Here is an 18,729-nt window from a genome sequence, read left to right on the forward strand (position 1 = left end):
GCGGGCCTCCTCATGGGGCAGCTTGCTTATTCAGAGCCAGCAAGGGAGAAAGTCTACACAGAGAGTCTGCTGGCAAGACCCAAGTAACAATCTCACATAATGTAATCACAAAAGTGACACCCCATCCACTTTGCCATATCTTATTGATGAGAAGCAAGTCATAGGTCTTACGTACGTTCAAGGGGAGGGGATTACAAGACGCATGAATACCAGGAGGTGAGGATAATTGGGGGCCATCATAGAGTCTACCATATATTGGGAATTGGTGACATCAAGCATGTCAGCCTCCCACTTATGAAGTTTTCCCCAAACTTCAGTATCTTCACCAGTCCCATTAGTGCAATCCAAAGGCCTCTCCAGGTGGAAAGGAAAGGGGCCTCCCCCTCTGTCCTCTCCTGACCTGACCTCAAACTCCTCGAAGGCATGGCCTAGTTCCATCTTCCTCGTGGATGCACCCCCAGCAACCAGAACATGCATACCCAGAACAGAGCAGGTACAAAATAAACACGTGTTGAATGAACGTGTGCATGGGTCCTGCAGGTTACTGCCTGAGGAGTCTGCTTGGGAGTCTGCTTCCCAAATGTATTTCTCCTCTATCCAAAATTCCCATGTGGGTCTCACAGACAAGCAGTTCCCCACAAACTGTTGCCTAATCTTGGGCTCCAAGCACTGCAAGCCAGCTCCAGGAAGCCCAGGGGAGCATCCCTCCTAGATGGACTCTGGTCACCCCACCCTTACCACCTGGATAGAATGAAAGAGCCCTTCTGGATGGCCCAGCAACCAGGGGTCTGAGAAATATTCACAGTCCCCACCCAGCTCCTTGGAGCTTCGCCTCAGCCTGCCAACCTTGTCACCCCTGCCATAAGACACGGAGCGTGGACAGATTTTACTCATGGTTCAAAGGACCAAAATGGAAGCAGGGATGATGACTGGTTGTTCTTTTCTTTTTCGTTTTCTTTAGTCGGATTACATCATTTTACTTGAAATGAATCCAGTGTGTCCCCTCCAAGGCCTCCACAGCCTTGGGCAGAGCCTAGGACACTGTGTGGCCATCAGTGGCTGAGCACTTCACCTGCTGTAAAGTCAGGTGTGTCTGGGCTATTGTCACCGAGTGAAATTTACCTCTTCAGGTGTTCAATCTAGAGATAGACTATTTTTATCCCCCGACAAAGTTCCCCCATCCCCCCTTGTAGTCAGTCTCCTACTCTGACCCCAGCCCCTAGAAACCACTGACCTGTTTTTTGTTCCCATTATTTTGCCTTTTCCAGAATGGCATATAAATAGAATCCTACAAATGTAGCCTTTGCGTCTGGCCTCTTTCACTCAGCATAACACCCATGAGATTCATCCCGTAGTTCATCTGTTTCTATGGCTGACGGTCCTCCATCGTTGGCCATACACTGCTCACCTATCCAGGGACCAGCTGAAGGACATCAAGTTGTTTCCAGTTTGGGGCAATTATGAAAAAAGCTGTTATAAACATTTGGGTCCAGGTCTTTGTGGGGACATATGTTTTTCATTTCTTTTCAGTAAATACCAAGAAGGGGGAGTTTCTGGGCCAAATGGTAGGTACATGTTGACTTTATAAGAAACCGCTAAAAAGAAAATAATTTTTAAAATAAATAAAACATTTAATATATATATATATATATTTTTTTTTTTTTTTTTTTGCAGTACACGGGCCTTTCACCGCTGTGGCCTCTCCCGTTGTGGAGCACAGGCTCCGGACGCGCAGGCTCAGCGGCCATGGCTCACGGGCCCAGCAGCTCCATGGCATGTGGGGTCTTCCCGGACCGGGGCACGAACCCGCGTCCCCTGCAACGGCAGGCGGACTCTCAACCACTGCGCCACCAGGGAAGCCCCATAAAAAATAAAAATATTTTAAAAAAGAAACTGCTACACTGTTCTCCAAAGTGGCCGCACCACCTCGCCTTTCCACCTGCAGTAGAGAAAAGCTCTACTTGCCCAGTGCCCTTCAGCACTCTTCATTTTAGCCGCTGCATGTGTGTGGCTGGTGAGCGCTCTGTGTTTAATCCTCACAATTCCATGGAATTGATGGTACTATTTATCTCCCTTTTACTGATGAGAAAACTGAGTCTCTCAGAGATTGGATCCCCAGTCCCGGGTCTTGCAGCTATTCAGAGGCAGCGCTGGGCTTCAAACCCAGAACCTGGAGCCAAGGCTCTTCCTGAGATTCTTCCACAGCCTCCAGTACATCTCAGTCCATGGGTACATAAGGGAGCAGGCACAGGGAGTGACAGAGACCCGGATTCAAGCCCCCGTTCAACCACTTCTTACCTATGTCACCTCAGGCAAGTGGTGCAACTTCTCTGGCCCTCAGTTTCCTCATCTGTAAAATGGGGATAATAACGTCACTTATCACAATGAGCTAAGAGTAGTGGTCAGTGAATCTAAGCTCCCCTGTCTCCCCTCACTGCCAGGGAAGAGAAACACGTGAACGATGTTGCTCTGTGTCAGTTACCGCAACGGCTGGCAAACGGCAGGAACCGCCAATTACAAAATCATGACCCTCTTCTGAGCACTGTTCCCAAATTGCTCTTAACGAAGCCGAGTTCACAGGGGATTAATTAAAATGCTATGTTGAACACTTGACGCACCATATAACTTGCTGAGGGAGATGAGAGATGAATAAAACACACGTAATGTTCTTCATGGTTCATGCCCCACATCTCAATCCTGAGGGTTCCTTGCCTCACCCTACTCCACCCGACCTCAGTTGCCTCCATTTCTAAGTTGGAAAGTATGCAGATCCTCCTTTATTTTTTTTTAAAGTATCATGAACAATTTCATATATGCATAACATATATATAAAATGTAAAGAATCATGATGAGCACCCATGTACCCAATGCCCAGCGTGAGACACCATGTACCTTTGAAGGCCCCAGAGAGCCCCCAGCACATGCCCCTCCCTTCACCCTCCAGGAGGGACCCTTGAACCAGGCTTTCCATCTGCTGCTCCCAAGACCTAGGCAGGCATCTTTAGGACCATCAGCTCCTCCACAGAAGGGCTGAGATCCGCCCAAATAGCGTAGATCAAAGGAGAAATGCTCGAGGGGGAGGAAAAGAGAGCAGAGAGAAAGCAGGCATCAAAAGATGTGAAAATGGAAAACACGGATCAAGGATCCGCATTTGGGGCACAAAGGTGTCTTAACGGGTGAGTTCGAAATGCAAATATGCTTTGTACTAAACACCAGTGGTCCCAAACTTGATCCACACTCCCCACCCCTCCGTACTCATCCAGAAGCACTGGGGGAAATTTCGAGCTTTTATAGAATCTGTGTCTCCCAATGTTGGAAAAACCAGGGGTGGCCCAGGGAATATGATCTCAGAACAAACTCCACAGACAGGTCTCGCCACCTACTGGCGACCTCCCTCCTGCATACCCGCCTCTGCCACAATTCCTGAATAGAAATTCTCACTCCACTTTGTCCACTGAATAAACCCCACAAAGGGAAGAATCCATTGGGTTGGAAAGCAGGGGGCATGAGTTCGATCCCTGGTCAGGGAACTAAGATCCCACATGCCATGTGGCACAGCCAAAAAAAAAGAGAGAGAGAGAGAGAGAGAGAGAGAGAACTTTTCTAAGTCATTCACACCCTAGTATGAATTTTCCCAGATTGCTTTGCTCACTGCAGCTGATTCAGCCAAGTTTTAAGCACGGGGCACCTGGGAGTCAGACCCAGATGGGGTCTCAAAGGTGGAGGCTTTGAGTAACTGAGAGGGTAGGAGAGGAGCAGTAGGAAGAAAGGGGGCGCAGAAAGTGAGGGGCACAGATTCCAAAGACGAGCTCGGCCTGTTTCAAGTTTGCTTCCTCCAGGAAAAGAAGCATTCTTCCACTCCATCCCCTTCCTCTGTACTGTACACACCACTTTCCCAAGACTCAGCCCAATAGCCATGAGAAGCAAGAGCAAAATAAGGCCCATAGGCTAGTTAGACATCCAGCAACCCCATATAACGACATTTCCATGGGGAAATGTGTCCTGAGTCCCAAACTACGGACCTATGTACGTGCTTGAGGAAAGCAGCTCCAGGGACACAGCCTATCACTGAAAGGACTGCTGCTCTCCGAGAATCCCAGCTGTCTGTCCCATCAGGACAAATCGGGGTGCCTGGAGCTCCTTTGACATGTGTTCAATGTTAAGTGCACTTTGGACAAATTTCGTCAAAATATTCAACTTGTCAAGTTTGGATGCATTCTATTATTTAAGAAATAAGCCACCACCTCGCTGCTTGCTCTCTGCAGGGCCATCCCAACCCAGGATGTGGTTACAGTGGAAAGCTACTCAACTGGAAACTTCCCAGGACGTGGCTCAGGGCAGGGACAATCTTATCAGGAAGCTTTCTGTTTGGGGCGAGGGTAAAGAGTGACGTTTAGCGGTTGATAAGGCCATACCTGAGGACTTGGGCTGCATATAAGGAGCAGCTCCTTCCTGCTGCTGTATCGTTTCCCATCTTCCCACCTCTGGAGTCTTGGGAGCCAGGAAGAACCATGAAGTGGCTGCTTCTCCTTACCTTGATAGCGCTCTCCGAGTGCACCTCCTACAAGTGAGTCTGGGGGACGCTCTGCACGAAGAGCAGCTTCCCAGGGGCTATTTCCCTTTGCTGCCCTTCCCACTGCCTTTCTTTCCTCCCGTATTTCTCCTCTTCCCTCTTCCCTTCCTCCTCTCTCTTCAACCGTCCCAAGCCTCCTTTCTCTGCTCATCTGGGGACACAGCACGGCAGACGTGGTCAACAGCCCAGACCCTCCAGTCCAGCCCGGGCTGGGTCCGCAGCTCCAGCACTGGGCCGGGTGACTTTGGGCAACCACGTACCCTCTCTGCATTCCTGTGCCCCAAATGGGAGCAACTCCCCTCTCGACTTCCTTCTTCCGCTCTTGAGCCAGCTTTCTTTTCCTTCCAGGCCTTCCACGGCACCCCATGTGCAGGCCCCTTGGCTAATTACTCTTCTTCCTCCAAACCATCTGTTTGCAAATGCTCCGCCACAGGGTCCCGCTCACCAAAAAGAAGTCCTTGAGGCAGAAACTGATCGAGAATGGCAAGCTGAAGGACTTTCTGCAGAATCACCAGTACAACATAGGCAGCAAGTACTTTCCCTCGGAGGCCACCACCTTGATGTCCGACGAGCCCCTTCAGAACTTCCTGGATGTGAGTGTGTGGGCAGGCAGTGGGTCAGCTCCAAGGACTTGGTCCAGTGGAGAGAAGGGGGTCCCAGGGGTCTGGGAAGATGGGCCAGCGCTCCAAACCCCCAGGCAGCAGTAAGCCAGGGATCTGCTCCCTGGATCTCAGAGGCCCAGGGAGGGCAGGAAAACTCACAGTCAGAGTTGTTGCTCTCGTTCATTCATTCATCCAGTGCTTACATGCATGGAGCACCTTCTGTGTGTCAGGCACTGTGCTGGGCCCAGAGAAGCAGCAGTGAATGAACCTCAGGGAGCCCACAATCTAGTAGGAGAGCCTCACAAAACATAACAAGTATAACCAGGCTGAGGCCATGCAGTGAACGTGACACACTGAGTGTGTTGCAGGTGGTGGGCAGGGACACCTCTCTGGAGCGATGAAGAGACAGCGGGGGTTCCAAGAGGACAGGAGAGGGTCCCAGAGAGTGGGACAACTTGCACTAGACCCTGTGACGCTGGGGAGCAGAGTGTATTTGAGGAAAGGAAGCCAGTGTCCATTTTCAAAGCGAGGTCTGCGGGGGTCAGTGGGTGGAGCCAGACCAGAGTCTGGGATAAGGGTCTGCAGCCTAATTGCCACCGCATCATTTTAACTAGGGAATTTCAGGACCATCCCTTTGACTCTTCTGTTTGGGACGCAAATCCCTTCAGTAGAGAGTGTGTCCCCTGTGTGGAGGCCAAGGTTAGGAAGCAACACTGCCTCTCATTAAGAGCTTAGCCTGTGAGATTTGCCAGACCTGGAGCAAATCTAGGGTCTAAAGCTTCTGAGCCATGGGACCTTGGGCAAGTCACTTAAATTCTCTGAGTGAGACTCAGCTTCCTCGCCTGTAAGACAGAACCATTACTATCTACCGTCAGAGGCTTGTTTCAAGTAATTCATGCAATAATGTAGGTGTGGGGTTTTTTTGTTTATTTGTTTGTTTGTGGAGTGCTTAGCACAGGGCCTGGCCCTTGGTAAGAGCTTGTTCAAAGCTTGATAAAGTTAGCCCCTTTGTTCACTTAACAAATATTTATGAAGTGCCTACCCTGTGTCAGAGGCTCTCTGCCAGAAGCTGGGGAAACAATGGTGACTGAGCAAAGATCCTGGAGCTTATATTCTAGAGGACAAATAAGAGACAAACAAATAAGAATGTAAGATAATTCCAGGTAATGACAAATGCCACAAAGAAAAATTAATTAATTAGAGTAAGGGGAAGAAGAAGAAGGGGACAGGGGCGAATTTAGACATAGTAGTCGGGGAGGGCCTCTTGGTGCAGGTGACATTTGACTAGAGCACGGAAGGACTGATGAGAAGATCTAGAATAAACATTTTCCTAGCACAAGGAATAGCAAGTGCAAAGGCCCTGGGATGGGAATGAGCTGGTCATCAAAGAGCCACATCAGCGTGGCTGGGACAGAGCTGGCAAGGGAGAAACTGCTGGCCCTAAGAGTAAAAAGCCTGAGGACACCCTTTCTTGAAACCCATTGCACGCACCTAGATTTAGGAATAAGATATCTCAAGGGGTCTCCGCCTTTAGGTGGGTGACTTGTTTATCTCCCCTTCAACAACTTAACGAAAAAGCGCTTAAGCATTTACTCGGCTGGGTGCTGTCAGGTTCCACTCCCGTCCGAGAGTGTACATTCTCTAGGATGGCAAGACTAAGACACTCGAGGCAAGAGGGGACAGCACATTATTATTGGGCGTTAACGAGGCTTGGGAGAGAATAGTCAGTGGGTGACAGGAGAGCAATAGGGGAAGACTTCAAGGAGCAGGGGAGACCAGGCAGGGCCTTAAAGGATGGATACACTGGAGAGAGAGACAAAGGCAAGGAGGCCAGTGAAGGGGAAGGCGGGAGGGGGCCGAGATGACCCAGAGACAGTCCCCGGGGAGGCCAGGCTGCGGAGTCCCCCGTGACTGAGCTATGCTGTCCCCACCCTGGCAGATGGAGTACTTCGGCACCATCAGCATTGGAACCCCCGCCCAGGACTTCACCGTCATCTTTGACACTGGCTCCTCCAACCTGTGGGTGCCCTCCGTCTACTGCTCCAGTGTTGCCTGCAGTGAGTGCTCCCCTGCCCTCTCTGGGCCCCCAGCACCAAGTCACCTAGGAGCCCTGAACACTCAGGGGCCTCAGATAGGTCCGATTTCAAGCCTGCTGGAGTCACTCAGGGATCCACTCAACAGGCATTCACTGAGCGCTTACTATGTGCCAAGCACTAGGCTTAGGTGCCCTCGGAGGTGAAGGGGTGAATCACACGTGGTTCCAGCCCGCAGAAATTTCAGTCCAATGGCAGAGAGAGTGTGAAGCTGCACGTCACCATGGGCAGCTGTGGGCCTGCTCCACTCGGCGTTAACCTGGGGGGTCCTCAGGAGGGCCTTCAGTCAGTGAGGTGGTTAGCCAGATGAGTTAACTTTCTCCTCCAAAGCCCCGCCCAGAACCAAGGCACCCACCAAGGAAGACGCCCCCAGCCCGTGACTCTGGCTCAGCTTTTGAAGTTTGACAATGTCTCTTCTTGCCCTCACAGCCAACCACAACCGCTTCAACCCTCAAAAGTCCTCCACCTTCAAGGGCACCAGCGAGACGGTCTCCATTGCCTATGGCACCGGCAGCATGACAGGCACCCTTGGATACGACACAGTCCAGGTGAGCCCCCGCTGGCCAGCACCTCATCCTGCCCGGCCCTGGGGCCAGCTTCCAGGGACAGCACACGGCCCCCCGAACCAGCTCATTCAAGCAATACGGGTCTCGGTGACCCCAACAGTAACCTGATTGGGGCATGCGGAAAGTGGTAGAGACACCACAGATGTTTCTAGCGGAGGAGCAGCAGGGGTAAGGGGGTGGGTGCCTGGAGCCAGAAGCCACCCTCAGAGTCACCCAAGCTGAATGCTATGGAGGGGGCAGCGAGAAGGGAGAAAGTGCCTCAGTTCTCTTTTAGCACCTCCTCTTCTTCCTCCTCCCCCCAACCCACAGCCCCCTCGAGTCACAAAATCTCCACAAGCACCCCCATTTTCCAGGGCACAGCAGGGGTCAAGGGCTCTGATTTGCCTGGGGTCTGCTTTGCACCCGATCCTCAGAAACACAAACACACGGTGACCATCTGTTCCGCAGCAAATTCTCACACCGAGTTGCAGACGGTGCCCATCTGGAGATCAGCCTCGACTGTCACCTCCAGTGGAATAACAAGCATTCCCGGGGATCATCCCTCTCCTCTCCTTCCAGCCTGAGGCCCCGGAAGCCAAGTCCTACACGAAATGAACCAGGGATGCTCTGGGCCCGGGGCTGGCAGCCCGCAGTGCTCAGTCAGCACAAGCTGGTTATGAACACCTTGGTTTCCCCACCCAGGTTGCAGGCATCTCTGACACCAACCAGATCTTTGGCCTGAGTAAGACAGAGCCCGGCTCCTTCCTGTACTACGCTCCCTTCGACGGCATCCTGGGTCTGGCCTACCCCAGCATCTCCTCCTCCGGGGCCACCCCTGTTTTTGACAACATGTGGAAGCAGGGTCTGGTTTCCCAAGACCTCTTCTCCGTCTACCTGAGCAAGTAAGTTAGGCAAGGAAGTTGCGGTCACCTGGTCCAGCAGGGGGCTGTCGAAGGCTGGGTGGGCTGGAGAGAGTCTTGGCAAGCCGGGGATTGGAAAGGTCAATGTCTAACTAAGGCTCTCTAAGGTATACCTTTGGAGAGAATGGTGCCAAATTCCTCTCTGATGAACCATCTTCATTCGTCTTATTTTACTAGCGAGAGTCTTTGTCACCTTGCCTCACACAAGTCAGATCTCATTAGCCATTTGCTCTCCTGATGACCACCGTTTAAAGTGAATCCACTTAAAATTGGGGCCAAAAGTCCATAGCAAAAAATGAAAAGCAGATTTGATTGGGACTTACATCTTGAACAGTGAAACTTTTAAATGATGAAAGCAAGTTTCTTTCATTAGTTAACAAAATCTAGGTTCCAGGCGTGACTATGAGTTAATTCTAAGAATAAGGCATAACGAAGTCTTGATTTTGGCTGAGTAGAAGTTTATACGCCAGAATATCTGAGGGTGTGTCCTCGGCTTTCCCAAGACACTCAACTTTCCTCTGACATTCACGTCCTTCTCTTTTGAAGCGATTTGTCACCATCGATGTGCTTCCCTTTAGTTATTGACTGTTCTGCTATCATCTCCTTGTGTCACAGGTGCTGTCAGATGTTTATAGGGAAGGCAGGGTGGGGTTAGGTGAGTTGGGGTCACGTTCTGTCCGTGTCCAGTTCTTCAGTGATTAATTTCTTATTGTCACCTACATTTGTTTCCCTATCTAACCGAAAACTGCAGAGATTTAGACAATGAATATTCCAGTAACCAGGACTCCTGCAGTTTACAGCGGGAGGGCCCTTTTATCCTTTTTTCCTCTCGGCCACTTGATATTCAAGTTTCAGCTCTTAAACGTAATCTGCTTTTATGGGCACTTAGATATTTCACGTGGGGCCGACTAGAACAGAGTTTCTCAATCTCAGCACTATTGACATTTTTGGACCAGATGACTCCTTGCTGTTGGGGGCTGTCCTGGGATGTCTGGCAGCCTCCCCGGCCTCTACCTACTAGACGCCAGGGGCTCCCCCGACCCCCACCCAATCATGGCAATCAAAAACACCTCCAGATGTTGGCAAACCATGGACTGCTCTATCAAGGCCTTAAGAGCAGACACTGTCATTCATTCATTTCTCTTGAGGTCCCCACAGCAATGAGAGAGAGTATTTGGTGGAAACCACACAACACTTCGGAACCAGAAAGACCTGGGTTCTAATCTTGGTTTTGCGGCTCCCTGGCTGTGTGACCTAGGGCAATGTGCCCTAGAAATAATAATAACAATAGTGACTATGGCATGGATCTTGGTGTAAGGATTACAGGAAGCCCTGTGGGTCATACACTCTGCATGGCTCCTGGCACCGGCAAGAGTCCGATCAAGAGTAGCTCTTAGAATGCCCACAGTTTATATGTTCAGTCGAATGAGTGAATGAATGAGTGAACAACTGAATTCCTGCCTTTCCCCCTCCACTTTCCATAGAGATGATAAGAGCGGCAGCGTGGTGCAGTTCGGTGGCATCGATTCTTCTTACTACACGGGAAGCCTGAACTGGGTGCCTGTTTCTTTTGAGGGTTATTGGCAGATCACCGTGGACAGGTGAGGTCACCATGGATGGGCGATATCCTGGCATGGGCCCCAGACCCCATTTCTTTACAGACTCATAGTTAACTAAGAATTCCAGGATCCCCCTGGAACAGGCGGCACAGGGAAACGTGCTCCAGGAGGAGAAGGCGGAAGTTGGCCGAGCCAGAGAGACCCTGACAAGGGCACGTCTCGGGAGGAAGAGTGATGTCAGGAACCCCCAGACACTCTGCAAGGATGAGACAGCCACTCCCCTTCTGAGCAGGGAGGCAGGACAATCTACCAGCATCCCTGGGGAGAGGGGAGGACCCCCCCTGTCCATACATCTCGGCCTTTAGGGTACCTGTCACTTTTGGTCTAGGATCAGGGCAAAACGGCAGAGAAGTTGTTTCAAACCATTTCCTCCCACTTTCCCCTTCAAATCCTGTCTGCCCCCAGGCAGCCTCACCCTCTGGCTGCTCTGCCCCCAGCTGGCCTCCTAGGGTGACCCATCGCCCAGGTTTGCCCAGGAGTGAGCAGTCTCTTGGGATGCCGGTCTTTCAGTACTAAAACCAAGACAGTCCTAGGCAAACTGGGACACGCTGGTCACCCTACGTCTGCCCCAGCCATGCTAACATCCCATCAGTTCCTCAAACTCCCACCCCTGCTCCCCTTGGGTCTAGAACAGGGCAGTCAGGGCTGGACTTACCCGGCCATCACTCCAGTGTCTCCATCACTCCCCACCCTGTGTCCCCTCTACCTGTGACGCCCTCCTCCAGCTCCTCACTCCCTAGCAACCTCTGGGCATCTGCTTCCCTGAGAAGCCTTCCCGGGTTGCTGCACACTGCCGCCCTCACCCTGGCTTGTGTTCCCGTTCCCTTGCTGTACGCTCTGCCCAGCCCGCTCAACTTATCTTTCCAGCCAGAGTGGAAGCTCCCTGCAGTCAGATACCGTGCACCCATCTTGTTTGGCTTTGCATCTCCTGTGCCTAACACAGAGTAGGAACTCAGTAAATATTTGTAGAACACATGAATGCACAGAATGAATGAGTGTGTGAATGAGAGAAGCTGAAATTTTATGCATCGGCCAATGGATGGGGAAGAGGGGCCCTCCAGGGTCACCTGGTGCCTCCTTGGGAGACGTACCCCCTGGGGGCTCCGGGGACCCTGACTTGCATCTCAACCTCAGCATCACCATGTCTGGAGAGCCCATCGCTTGCATGTTCGGCTGCCAGGCCATCGTTGACACCGGTACCTCTCTGCTGGCCGGCCCGACCAATGCCATTGCCAACATCCAGAGCTACATTGGAGCCAGCGAGGGTTCCTATGGCAGCGTAAGTCCAGCGCTGACCGCTCTGTTCTAGACCCAGACAGTGGACCTGCCACACAGGAGGGATGAAAGCCTTTCTAATCCTCACTCTTTCCAGATGGTGATCAGCTGCTCCACCATCGACAGCCTTCCTGACATCGTCTTCACAATCAACGGTGTCCAGTACCCTGTTCCCGCAAAGGCCTACGTCCTGCAGGTAAGGGGGCTCTGAGCCTTCCACCTAGATGTGCCTGCACAGAACGTGGCCACATACTCCCCCTTGGCACAAGGGCAAGTGCACTTCCACAAGCTGGAGCTAACATCTGCTCTGGACAGCCTCCGGAGAAAAAGAACACTTCAAAAATCAATGCATGAATGAGAATTGGGATGCAACACCCCCAAGGGGAAAAAGCAAGGCAAGGGCTGATGGTGTGAAAAGAGGATTTTTAGTGGGACACCAGAGTCCAAGCTCTGGGTCTCAATTACTAGCCCGTAGATACTGAGCAAGTTACAACCTTCCTTAGCCTCAGTTTCCTCATCTAAAAGCTAGAGCTTTCCCCACGCTCAGGGTGTGGTTAGGGTAATCACGCGAGATTGGCCACATCAAAGCTATGAAGGGTTGGGCAAATAGAAATCACAGCTTCCATAGGGTAAGGGCTTATGGTGCTCCTACTGCCTCTACCAAATAAAAATCTTTAGGCAGATGAGCCACAGGAAAATTCTGCCTTCGATTACAATGCCGGATGGAAAACTAGTTTTGCCCAGTGGGTCGATGTTATTCAGCAAGAAATAGGGAGGCCCAGGCCCCTCCCCCAGGGATGCTGATTAATTAGGAGGGAGTGGGGCCTGAGCCATGGTGGGAGGTGGGGCCCGGGGGGGGGGGGGTCAAAGCTCCACAGGTGATTCTAATACACAGCCAAGGTTGCTGGCCCAGTGACTTAGTGAATGAAAAGGACTAACAGCTGATCCGGTTTGCCACTGGTCAGGATCAGAATAATGAGAAAAGGCTGCGTCACCAGGGCTTCCAAAATCCTTCCCGGCAGCTGAGTTCTCCCTAAAGCCCTTAGCTGCGATGCTGACGTCAGGGTGTATGCATCCGCCGGAAACACTGGATAATGTCTGGTAATCCCTGGGAACCAAGAGAGCAGTAAGCCGCTTATACAGGCAGACGCCAGGCCAGGGAGAGCCAGGAGGCTCCTCCTTGCACGTACCTGGCAGGGGACCACAGCCCTGGATGCTCACACCCCAGCGCCTGTCACTGCTGGGTCTGTGTCCTAGCTCCAGTTTCATTCTCCTTTCCTCCAGAACCAGGGAGGCTGCATCAGTGGATTCCAGGGCATGAACATCCCCACCTTCTCCGGAGAGCTCTGGATCTTGGGTGACATCTTCATCCGCCAGTACTACACTGTCTTTGACAGGGCCAACAACCAGGTCGGCCTGGCTCCCGTGGCCTGAGCCCGAGTCTTTCCGGCCACTTCCCAGCAAGATCCCGCCCTAGTTTCTGTCCCTCTTTGTTCTTCGATGTAGATAATTCTCCTGATTGTTCTTCCTCTGGGATTGTGGAGGTGGAATCTTAGCCCTGTTCCCTGTCACACCAATAACATAGAATAAATCATAACCTCCTGGAAAATGCTTTATGAGGTTGCGTCTCTTTGTCAGTGTTCCCCTTTACATCACTGGGGTCAGAATGCCAGGGCAGGGGGACAGAACTGACCACATCCATTTGGACAGCACCAAACACAGTGACAGTGGCAGCACACTCTTTGTAACAGAGCCGGGAAGATGAATGGGCCTCGGTTGGGCCAGCTGGGAGCATCATATAAAGAGTTGGGGACCAGAAATGCCAGGCCCGTTGCCTCCTCATAGAAGGGAGCACCTGAGTTCTTGGTTGAGGGAGTAACTTCTTATTTTTCCCAAAGCCAAGAAGAGATAAGGAGAAAAGGAAAAAGATTAAGGAGAGGTGCCCACTGATGGGTGACTTCCTAAGTAGGACAGGCAGGGTAGGAATGACCGTGAGACATGGGCCAGAGTGGTGAGAGAAGCTGACACCCCAAAACCTACCAGGCTGTTCTGGGATGAGCTGGTTGATGCAGACTAACCCCTGGGAGCCCCTCCATACTCTGGGTGCAAGACACCAAGCTGATCCGTTTCCCCATTGGTGATTGAAAGAGGATGGTTTTCCATTCCCCAAGGAGAGGTTGAGAGAGGGAGCTGACACGCCATCAGCAAACCTGCCCTAGAAAGGTAGCCAGGAAATATCTAGAGCAGCAGTTCTCAGAATGGGTTTTGGTAGCAAAATGTTCAATGAAAAAGTTTCAAAATAAGTATGCAACAGGCTACATTCTAGGGCCTTCTTCAAGGTTCACAAGGCACAGTTCCCAATCAAAGGCTCTGAGAACTCCTGCCGCAAAGCGATCTGTTTCACTTTGACTCAGTTCAGCTTGATCTCAGTTCCTCTTCTGCTGGTCAACCTATTCCAGCCCTGTGCTCCTCGGCGTGCACGTTGGAAAAATTCCCATAGCGCCTGCTTCTGCTGGGTTCCAGGCTGTCCGCTGGAGATACCGGCCTGAGCGCTGGAGCTGGGCCTCCCTGCTGAGGCGGACTGACTTCCGGGTGCCCAGAACAAGATGGCTTTAGGAACTCTTGTCACATCATCCCCCAATTTGTAATTTGTCACATAAATACAAGATATTAGGCTCAAGGAAGGGTGAGGTGAGCTCTTCCTACCCAATGCCCAAGGTCTTCCCAATGTCACTTATACCCTATCTAGCTGCACGATCTTTTTAAATCATAAATTTGATCACAACCCTCCCTTGCTTCAAACCTTTCATTAATGCTCTGCAATTGCACTTGGAATAAGACATTATATCTTTGGTGTGGCTTCAAGGCCCTGCATGCTCTGGTCCCCATGGACCTTCCCTGTGTCACCTTAATCCCTCTTACCCTGAGCTCCCACCTCCCTGGCCTTCGCCCACCTCCACATACCCAAGTTCTTCCCCACCTCCAGGCCTTTGCACACACTGTTCCCTTTGCTTGCCGTTCCCTTTTTCTTGACCTGCTAACTCCTAGCATCCTGCAGGTGTCAGCTTACACATCAATTCCCTTTGAAGCCCTCCCTGACCACCCTCTCATGGGGTGGCCCTGCTTTCCTTTATGGCACTGGGCACAGCTGGAGATGACGACTCAGTGGGAGTGTTTGTGTCGGATCCACCAAGGCAGAGACTGTGATCATTTAACTGTTGAAGCCCCAGCAGCAAGAGCAGGGCCTGGCACATTGGAGGTGCTCAATAGATATTTGCTGACTGAGTGATGAATTCCAAAAAAAATTTTTTTTTTTGACCGCACCGCGCAGCTTGTGGGATCTTAGTTCCCGGACAAGGGATTGAACCTGTGCCCTCAGCAGTGAAAGCGTGGAGTCCTAACCACTGGACCTCCAGGGAATTCCCTCAAGATAATTTTTAAAAAGGAAACAACTAGGATAAGATGAAAGAGTGGATCTGATTTGAGAGAGGCCATGGTTAAGACCACAGATGGGGGACTTCCCTGGTGGCTCAGTGGTTAAGAACCCACCTGCCAATGCAGCAGACACAGGTTCAAGCCCTGGTCGGGGAAGATTCCACATGCTTCAGAGCAACTAAGCCCGTGCACCACAACTACTGAAGCCAACGTGCCTAGAGCCCATGCTCCACAACAAGAGAAGCCACCACAATGAGAAGCCTGCGCACCGCAACTAAGATAGCCCCTGGTCTCCGCAACTAGAGAAAAGCCCACGCGCAGCAACGAAGACCCAATGCAGCCAAAAATTAATTAATTAATTGATTTTTTTAAAAAAAAGACCACAGATGGGTACACTGTCACCCCCACTCACATTCTGTCCTAGTCATACTTGGTCATGGGACCAGCAGGTGGATTCTCAGGCTTCTGGGGATGAATTCCATGATGTCCTGGCTCTTTGCTGTGTTTGTGTTTCTGCTGTTTCCCCGAGCACCTCCCGTGCCCCAGGCAGTATTCTAGGCTCCAGGGATGCACCATCCCCTCCCCCGACCCCGTGTTCCCCCTTCTCAGCCCCTCAACCCTGGGATTCTTGGATCCAGACAGAATCTAAAAAGAATCCCCATTAGACAGCTCATTTATACTAGAAAACCGCACGCTAACATATCTGATCTGACACTTTGCTCCACAAGATACGGTGGATTCACATTCCTTCTCTACGGTCTCAGGCCTCTTCCCCACCCATCTTTCCCCATTTCCTGAGGGCCTCAGGGGTCTAAGCTCAGTTCAATCCATCTTTTCCACTCATACTTGTCCAGGAGTCATTTTAGTGTTTTTGGGGGGTTTTTTACTGCACCACACAGCTTGCAAGATCTTAGTTCCCCAACCAGGGATCGAACCCCGGCCCACGGCAATGAAAGCGCCGAGTCCTAAGCACTGGACCGCCGGGGAATTCCCCAGGAGCGTTATTTTCTTTTTTTTTTTTTGCGTACGCGGGCCTCTCACTGTCGTGGCCTCTCCCGTTGCGGAGCACAGGCTCCGGACGCGCAGGCTCAGCGGCCATGGCTCACGGGCCCGGCCGCTCCGCGGCATGTGGGATCTTCCCGGACCGGGGCACGAACCCGTGTCCCCTGCATCGGCAGGCGGACTCTCAACCACTGCGCCACCGGGGAAGCCCCCCAGGAGTGTTATTTTCATCTCATATGTCTCTGCTCTGATCTGTGGAACCCAGGCCCTCCTGAACATGGACTCTTGCACATCGCTGGAGGGGGCATCCATTGGTACAACCCCTAAGGAGCGCCATTTGGCACTATCCATCAAAACGAGAAATGTGTATACCTTTTGGCCCAGTAACTTCACTTCTGGGAATTTATCTTAAAGATAGACTTCCACACGTGCAAAATGATGTAAGGCCGAGGTTACTCTCTGTAGCATCTTTTGTAAGAGCAAGATTTGAAATGACCCAAATGTCCGCCCCCAGGGGATGGTTAAATGACTTCTGCTGTGTGCGCACAGGAGCCTCTGTGCAGTTGTAAAGAGCAAAGAAATGAAGATGCTCACTAAGGACTGGGACAGAAAGATCTTGAGAAGAGACTGTTAGGTGTAAAACCACAAACTGAAAAACAGGTGATAACAGAGCCTATGCTATTTTATCTTTGAATTATAAAGAAAATAAGATTTGCTTGCACATACATAAAGAAACAGAGAAAGGGTACCCAAGAACCAGACACCACAAAAGTGGTGGGGAGGGAAGGGGGAGCCTTGGTGGATGTGGGGATGGGGAGACTCCTCACTAAAACAATTTTATATATCTTTTTCTAGTGATGGGATGTACTACACATTCAAAATAAGTTAATGGAAGGCATTTTTAAACCTTTGAAAGTTTATCCTAACTTGAAACCTACTGTGGTTTGTCCTCAAGCCCGTTTATCTGATAAACTCCAAAAGCAGGTCTCTTGAACCGGGTCCGATCATTTGGCCCGTCGGGAATTTCCTAGGTCCCGTGAAACTGACCCTGTGGAACAGGCTCCAGCCCACCGTCCCCGTCCTCTACTGCAGGGGTCCCCAACCCCTGGACCACGGACCGTAGCGCACGTAGCGCACGGCAGGAGGCGAGCGGCAGGCAAGCAAGCAAAGCCTCATCTTCCGCTCCCCATCGCTCCCGTCACCGCCTGAACCAACCCTCCGCTACCCCGTGGAAAAACCGTCTTCCACGAAACCGGTCCCTGGTGCCAAACTGCTGGGGACCACTGCTCTCGTGCTTCCTAGAACCCGACATATGGACTCCTAGCTAGGGGGAAATGCAGGGTGTACTTCCCCAAGAACAAACACCCGGCACACACACACCTGCGTGTCGGAACCCAGGCTGCTAAGAATTCAGACCAGCTCATGCATTCGTTAAAAGCACTCTGTGCCCGGGAATTCCCTGGCGGTCCAGCGGTTAGGACGCGGTGCTTTCACTGCCATGAACCAGGATTCGATCCCTGGTCAGGGAACTAAGATCCCACAAGCCGAGTGGTGTGGGAAAAAAAAAAAAAAAAAAAGCACTCTGTGCCCATCTAGGGTCTTGAAGGTGGTCCTCTGGCCTCCTGGTGCCAGTCAGTGCTGGGCAGGGGGCGTCACACTGGGGCTTATCACAGGCAGAACACGTTCTTACCAAGTTGGGTCCCACCAAGGCCTCCCAACATGTCACAATGGCACTGCCTACCCACGGGGTGGGGGGTCAGGGGGGTGGGGAGAGGGGCAGGAGGAGAGCTCCGAGCTCCCCTCAATGGTCCTGAGAAGGGCCCGCAGTGACCACGGTGTGGTGGTGAGAGCCCTGGCCCGGCCACGGGGTGCTCTGGAGGCAGCCCCTGCACCTCCTCTCCAACCCCATGCCCCAGGTCTTCTTATGCCCAGAGCGAGCAGACAGGAGGCAGGCATGATCCTTGGGTGAGGCCAGCTGGACATGCTGGAGAGCCAACAGGAGCCCATGAGCAAGAGAGGGACAAGAGTGGCGTCCTCAGGCCTTCAGGGGACAATTCCGAGGTGTGTGCTCCATGACCTCCCAGAGGGTCCGCAGGAGGAAGGGGTGCCAGTTGCCCGTGGCAGGGACCCACTCTTTAACCAAAGCTGATTGGTTTTCTTCCCTTCTCTGTCTCCCTTCGCCCTCCCTCACCGTGCTCTCTGGGTTCACCTTGCGGGGCAGCGACTCTCACCCAAATCTCTCTCTCCGGGTCTGCCCTTGGGGAGCCCAAACTAAGATACGGCGGTCTTGGCACCTTGAATAAACTGCAGCCATCAAGTGTCTTTCTGCAACTCCAACGGAACAAGCCAACCAAATGCGACTTGAAGGGGAGAAGCCCAGACTGGAAGTCCAAAGCCCAGAGCCCTCCTCCCAGATCAGCCTTCCTAGTCTGTGCAACCTTCGGACACTCTCCTGACCTCTCTGGGCTTCTGTGGTCTCAGCTGTAAGCAGGGGATGGGAGTGTCTCAGATAGTCATGTTTTTATACTTGGACCGACTTGAGGGAAGTGTCTACAGCTGTCCTCCCACCCCCCACTCCTCAGCCTCTTTTTTTTTTTTTTTTTTTTTTTATGGCCGCGCCGCGTTGCTTGCAGGATCTCGGTTCCCCGACCAGGGATTGAACCCA

At 51.9% G+C, this 18,729-nt stretch overlaps 1 protein-coding gene across 1 annotated transcript; it reads left to right on the plus strand.

Moving 5' to 3' along the window:
• The first annotated feature begins 4,511 nt into the window (after positions 1–4,511).
• PGA5 (pepsinogen 5, group I (pepsinogen A)) lies at positions 4,512–13,175 on the plus strand. The gene is made up of 9 exons (XM_029207911.1): positions 4,512–4,567; positions 5,007–5,166; positions 7,115–7,232; positions 7,698–7,816; positions 8,516–8,715; positions 10,218–10,334; positions 11,487–11,631; positions 11,725–11,823; positions 12,912–13,175. The coding sequence occupies exons 1-9, from the start codon at positions 4,512–4,514 to the stop codon at positions 13,059–13,061; spliced, it is 1,164 nt and encodes a 387-aa protein (XP_029063744.1). The 3' UTR covers positions 13,062–13,175.
• Positions 13,176–18,729: the final 5,554 nt, after the last annotated feature.

The sequence above is a fragment of the Monodon monoceros genome, unplaced genomic scaffold (assembly GCF_005190385.1).
Source record: "Monodon monoceros isolate NGI ecotype Baffin Bay Population unplaced genomic scaffold, NGI_Narwhal_1 Super_Scaffold_7, whole genome shotgun sequence".
NCBI lineage: Eukaryota > Metazoa > Chordata > Mammalia > Artiodactyla > Monodontidae > Monodon > Monodon monoceros.